The 6,713-nt window shown below is 35.8% G+C and overlaps 1 protein-coding gene across 2 annotated transcripts; it reads left to right on the forward strand.

Moving 5' to 3' along the window:
• Nucleotides 1-457: 457 nt before the first annotated feature.
• On the forward strand, nucleotides 458-5,548 carry LOC133729209 (protein PLASTID TRANSCRIPTIONALLY ACTIVE 12, chloroplastic). 2 transcript variants are annotated; one of them, XM_062156695.1, is made up of 10 exons: nucleotides 458-753; nucleotides 860-927; nucleotides 1,071-1,816; nucleotides 2,215-2,327; nucleotides 2,950-3,209; nucleotides 3,904-4,025; nucleotides 4,642-4,710; nucleotides 4,780-4,833; nucleotides 4,965-5,066; nucleotides 5,302-5,548. In XM_062156695.1, the coding sequence occupies exons 2-10, from the start codon at nucleotides 912-914 to the stop codon at nucleotides 5,395-5,397; spliced, it is 1,578 nt and encodes a 525-aa protein (XP_062012679.1). In that variant the 5' UTR covers nucleotides 458-753; nucleotides 860-911; the 3' UTR covers nucleotides 5,398-5,548. The 2 variants fall into 2 exon arrangements, with proteins under 2 accessions (XP_062012679.1, XP_062012678.1); XM_062156694.1 differs by having other exon boundaries at nucleotides 459-753; nucleotides 1,076-1,816.
• Nucleotides 5,549-6,713: the final 1,165 nt, after the last annotated feature.

A 6,713-nucleotide genomic window follows, 5' to 3' on the forward strand; every position in this document is an offset into this window, starting at 1 on the left:
TTAATTGTTATCACATACACTATTATCTCGTATAGTGGTATATAAGCCTAACTTTAGTAAACGAAAAAATAGAAATTTGTAGTCGTACCACTAGTTTTAGTTTTGGATTTTTCAAATTATTTTTGCAGGAAGTTCAGTTTTCATGAGAGATTCTGAATTCAATTTAAGGATGATGAAGTGTTAAAGTATATAATTAAAATACAAAAGAGAGTCACTTTTTTTAAAATGTATGTGAATTTTAGCTAAAAAGGTAAAAAAAAACTAGTCACAATCTTTAGCCCAGTACTTTTGTAGCATATTTTACTTCAATTAAGGGTTAGGTGCTGTGTAACCAAAAACAAAAAAGAGATGCAAAGTCTTTTTCAATTTTATTTCCCAATGGGCTTTTTTTTTTTCTTATGGACTCTACCAGTCTACCCCATCGGTTTGGAACCAAGAGGGAAAGTGGGAAACCAATAGGTGAAATGACCCATAATATTAATTTCCCAGTTTCCAAAACCCTTATCCAATTTCCAAAACCCTCACTGTGACTTGTGTCTACTCACTAGCTGACCCCAAAAGCTCCAAACTTTGAATCCAAACCTTCATCTTCACCCAAAAGCAAAACTACCCAGAATCTGAAACAGCTCAACAAGTCCATCTCCAACAATAAATCTTCAAAATTCACAGTAATTTATACCAGCTCTTCTGGTCAGACATTGATGCTGCGTTAGAGCCAAATGGCATCAATATCAACAACTTGGCTCTATCAAGGTCTGTTCTAGTTCATCTTGCTGTTTCATTCAATAATGAAGATAATTTCATAAACGAGTTATGTTCTTTCTTTAATTTTTTGAAGTTTTTGATGTGGTTGTTGCAGATAGGGGATTGAAAGGTACGGTCTTTTCACAGAGCCATGCTGCTGGGAACCCATGTTTCAATTACAAGGTTTGTATTGTTTCCAGTTATTTTCACTTTTACCTCTATAACATGTTTGTATAGAAATGCAGCATATGCTGAAATAGTAGGAATATTGATGATGCTAATGCTTTGTGCTAATTTTAACATGTATATTTCGGTTTTGTGAATAGTACAGACATCGTTTGCTAGATCATTTCCAGTTAGAGTTGGCTTAAGTATATCTCCGAGGAGGGGACCTTTACTTCCTTGTATAAAGTGTGAGAAGAATGATGAATCTTCCAAAGATGTGTCTGCTGATGAATCTTCCAAGGAATCTTCTAAAGATGTGTCTATTGATGAATCTCCAAAAGAGGTTACGAAAGAGGTGACCGTCGAGCGTGCACCCTACTATAGTTATTTGGACTCTACATCTGGGCAACTTGAACCAGCATCTGGTGCTCGTGCCAGCATTCCCGGACAGGATTATTGGCCTGAAGGGACTGCTAGTCGAGTTAGGGCTGCCAATGCACCCGAGCCAACTGGTGAGTCTGTTGGCTCTCCATCTTTTGGTAGAAGTCCTGGAAGTAGGAGGAGGAAGAAGAAAGCATCAGTTGAGGCTCATGACTCTTCTGACCTGAGTGTAAAATCAAGTGAACTAGTGGCAGTGGCAATGGAACCAGAGATTTTGGAGGACACAATGGAAGACGTTAAAGATATCTCATCTGACTATGTGGTCTATCAGACGGGACCTGAAAAAGAAGAAGAAACAGGATATGAACTAGACAAGAAACTTGGACGCCCTCATCCATTTATTGATCCAGAAACTAAGAAGCCATTAGAAGAGCCGCTTACAAGTGACGAACTATGGTGGAACTGGAGAAAGCCAGACAAGGAACAATGGTCCAGATGGCAAAGGAGGCGACCCGACAGTGAAACGGTTAGTGCATATATAATATAGAAAGAAGATAAGACTCTAACTAATTTGAGGACTTTGGACAAAACAAAGACAGTAATTTGAGGATCTATTATAAGACTCAGCTATTGTAACTTGACTAGGATGTTATTCAACAGTATATACTTCTTAAAACTACTAGCTTAAAAGTTCTGTGGTTAAAAGGTATCCCTGAATCTTTTTGGATTTGCAACATGGTTTGCTTACATGAGGTTTTCACAAAATATATAATGGCATTCTGTTATATTTCTTGATAATATAATAATCAATATATAAGTCCATTCTTTTTTAAAGTGCGCTTGTAATGCATCCATAAACTAACTGATATTAGAAGGAAGTTTGTCTTTTTCGTATGGATAGGTTATGTGTTTCAATTTTTTCAGGTTTTTCTCAAAGCAATGGCAGAGACTGGGCAAGTAAAGCTTTATGGAGAAGAGCCAACATTGACTGAAACTTCACTTTACAGAGCAAGGCGACATCTTTTTAAGGAAGAAAGGTACAATTGATACCAATTAGAATGGTTTCACTCCGTGCCTTTATATTAACTCTCTACCAGTTAATTGTCTCTTTCTTCCTTTTACAATGGACATGAACATAAACAGATACAAATAGGGAGGCATAAAATGTAGGTTTAGGAAACCTAGGAAGAATAATAAGGGTGCAAAAGAAATTGATGATTGATTTCGTCATGTGTGGTACACATCTGGACAGGGATGCATATGTAGATTTAGGATTATGCATGCCATTTAAGTAAATCTAGAAGTGGATATAGGAAGTAGTGAGCATGGATGATTGATTTGTCATCAGTTTTAACGAGAGTTATAATCATTAAGAAATATTGCTGGGAGGTCCTATAAACAGATTACAGGAGTGGAAAAGACTGGTTCCCGTTCTCAACTCTTGGTTTTGGATTTTTTGTAATATAGTCTCGTGGGAATTTGCATAGTAAATTTAGATTGGTATATGTCTTAGTTTATGTTGTAATTACATTAGGCCTTTCTCTCGCTCCTGCTTGTCTATTTCTTAGCTCTTATGCAAGTAGTGACTGCCTTGCAACCTTAGAATGTTGACTTAGAATTTAGAATTGTTGGATTATGAAATTACCGACTGTTTTGTAGGCTTCAAGCGGAACAAGAGAAACTGGATAAGATTGGTCCGCTTGCATATTATTCAGAATGGGTAAAAGATTGGAAGAGAGACACTTCTCGAGAAGCTGTTCAAAAGCATTTTGAAGAGACTGGTGAAAATGAAACAACCCAACTAATTGACATGTTTGGTCATCAAACAGATCGGGAGTATCGCATAATGATGGGGACTGATATCCGAATAAAGAGGGATCCTTTAGCAATGCGAATGCCGGAGGATCAAATAAAGCAAAGTATACATTCCAAAGCTGATGGTTTTGTGTTTGCTGTTTATCTTGTTGTTCATTCACTTTCACTGATATCATCTCAATCGATGGTTCAGTTGCATTTTGCATTTACTTCATTGTACGGGGGAGTTTATGCGAGTTTTTGTTTGTCAAAACCTTAATTTCATGTTCTTTTTGTTGAACTCATCATATCAATCCTTTTCCAGCTCCAAGAATAGTCTGCAAAGAACGATACAGAATGACCCCTTCCATATTTCTGTACATGTGTGCTTCTTGCTTTCTTTGTTGCCCCTTTGAGTTTTTGGTGTTCATACTCATTACTAAATCGCCAGTCATTGTGAGGAACATTCACTTATTTGTACCTCTCCTGGTCTCTATTGCACAGTTATATTCTTGAAATTTTAGCAGCAATTTATCCACAGATTGCTACATCATCCCTTTCCATCTACTGATCATGGAAGAGCTTAGGTTGTAGTTGACCAGGCATAGAGTAGTTTTAGTATACATGTTCAATGTGATCTTGATAAAATTAAAAATTAAATTAAAAATATAAAATATAAAAAAATATAAAAAAAAACATCTGGCATTTCTGTGGCTCTCTTATAACTGCCAGGTCTGAACATATGTTGATGTTATTCTTGTATAGAGAAATGTTAGAATATGAGGTTCGCTGTGTTGACTGCTTGTTTGGCATCTGCAGTATGGGGTGGAGATCCAGTGTACCCAACTGTTAACTATATTCAAGATCCAGATGAAGTGATTGATTACAGAGGCCCTGATTTTCATGAACCAACACCAAATATGCTGTCTTTTCTGAAGGAGGTCAGCACTATCAAATTCCCTTTCCTTTTCCTTTCTGGGTTATTAAGAAGAGTTTATTTGTCTATTTTATGTCATGCAGCTTCATAGTTTAAAGGACTTCACTGTGATCTTTCTAGTACAATAAAAAACAAGTTTCTGAAGTGGAAGTAAATTTTTTTTTTTTCTTATTTCTTTGATCATGTAAAAACTCTGGATTGAAGGATACATGAGAGGAATGGAAGTTGTTTTGTTAAGTCTAGCATGTGCATGCAGGGATTGGGATGCACTTTTCCATAGACCAAACTCCCAAATATCTACTGTTTTTGTAATGCTATCATCAAACTTTTGGGGTTGCAATATATGAACTCCATCGAAGGGCTTCTGTCTGTGCTGTTGTTTAGCTAGCTTGTACTGCTAGGGTGCTTAGAATATAATAATATTGAGGCAATGTCTCTAAAAGGAAACGTAAATGGAAGTATTTTAAACAAAAATCCTCGATCTTCATACGGTGAAAAATGGATCATGAAGTATTGTTATCCTGTTTTATTTGACTTGCTTGTTTTTTTTAAATTTGTTGCAACATTTCATTATTTACTGTCTTCTCATACTATTTCTGGCTTTCCTTCTCTTTGATCAGCATGGAAAAATCATATCAAGGGACGAGCTTGAGAAAATTCTGTCAAAGGAGAAGACCGAAGTGATTGAGGTATTTAATTGAAATTTGAGTCGTCTTAATTTTTATTGCTCCTTGTTCAATTCGTACTTTTCATTACAGGCACCTGATATAGATGAAGCTATGGCACGAGCTGTTGACATTGGCGAAAATGATGTAAGTTTGATTGCTTCACATACAACAGATGCATAGTTATGTGTACCAACACCGATGTTGATGTCCAGCCCACAACTAATCCGATCATGGTTGTTAAAGTATGTAATCTCTTTAATATTGTCTGTAAATAGGATGAAGGAGAAGATAGTGAGGCAGAGGTTGATGAACAAGGGGAGAAAATCACACGCAATTGGAGTGTTTTGAAAAGTACTCCTCAGCTTACCAAGTCGAAGGTGATATTCGTTTCCCAGTTTTACCATGTTTTGGTTACAGCGCACAGTACTTCATATGTCTAGATGCCATTTGTAGACAGTCAGAAAAGGAAAAGTCTATTGCAATTGAAGTCTTTATATCATACAAAGATGTTGAGCATTAGATTATCCTTTCAAGCCATATATATAACATTGGGTGGTTAAAACTTGTATCAAATGCTCATTTAATGTATTTTTTTTGTTCTTGATCTTGCAGGAAAAACCCAAAAAGGAAGGTCCCATGTCTTTGGATGAGGCTGTAGACGATTCAGAGAACTTAACTGATTTCCTTATGGATTTTGAGGAAGAGTAGATATATTCTTTTAGAATCTTTTGGTTTCTTAGAAATTCAGAGAAATAGCCAGTAAGTAGGTGTGTGCAATATGTAAGCTGCTTGTAAAACTGGAAGTTATTAATATGAATCAGACAGAAGCTTTGGGAAGTTCATGGCTATTCATGCCACAAACTTAACATATATTCAATTTTGTCATTAAGGTCCAAGCATGAGTATAAACTGGTCCAACTGGTTGTTGATGGGCCGATCTTAGGGTTCATTTCATATATAGGGTAGAGAGTTGGTTTGAGTTTACTCTCTAGGGATGACATCTAGTCAAGTCCCACTCCACTTTCTTTTCTTTATACAAAGGTATCGAACTCTTGACTTAAACTAATCCCAACTCATTCGCTCCAAAAAAAACTCATTCAGTCATCCTCACTGACAACTCGAATCACTTCAAGGTTTCCGAAGTGCTCGATAGATAAGAGAATCAACTCTCTCAAGACAACGATTTTTCGGATCAACATGCTAATTTGCTATAACAAATCAACCATGAGATAAATGTAAATATAACCGGTAATATGGGATCATTGTAGTAATAGTATAATTAATTGAGCCCGAAGTAAAGTAAGAATTGGTTCGTAGTGATTTTGATTTTCCTTTTTGGTAAAGACTTTCACAATTTTGATGCCTTCAAAGGTTGTATCAAAAGTCTTTCAAAATATTCCATGCAAGTAACAGAGAAAGATCAGAGCAATTAGAACGCTTTTGGGTCTGGACACAAAAAGAGAATCCTTGCTATGTCAGCAAATTTTCTTCTTCTTTTTGTATTGGTGACTTCCAGAGCACATTAAGTATTGGCTAATCAAAGATGCTCAGGTGCTTATCTACCTTATTATATTTCCCTATGCCCTACACAATCCTATCTGATGCTTTTGCTAGATCTTAAAGTGCTTTCTTTAAATTATCATGTTTCTGCTTCAAATTAAACACTAAAACACTATTATTTTAAACTGTCATTAATTATACACCTAAATATGATAATTTGATTTGAACCCATTATTCTGTTTAGGTTCCTCCATCAATCTAAGATTCTAAAAAAACATAATTAACACCTGTAAGTTAACATTTAATCAATGCAAGTCATGCTTTTTAGGGGGCCATAATTGATGGGTTTGATAAGCACATATTCTTAGCTGGACCTCAAATATGTTTAACATTATCAAACAGCATGCAATATAAAGACTTTAGTCGAACACTGCTAAAAAATTGATTTAGTTGCCCATTAGTTCTTAACTGTTTGTTCTCTTAGAACATAGAAGACCCTTTATAGTGCTTCCACATTACTTGTG

The sequence above is a fragment of the Rosa rugosa genome, chromosome 2, assembly GCF_958449725.1.
Source record: "Rosa rugosa chromosome 2, drRosRugo1.1, whole genome shotgun sequence".
NCBI lineage: Eukaryota > Viridiplantae > Streptophyta > Magnoliopsida > Rosales > Rosaceae > Rosa > Rosa rugosa.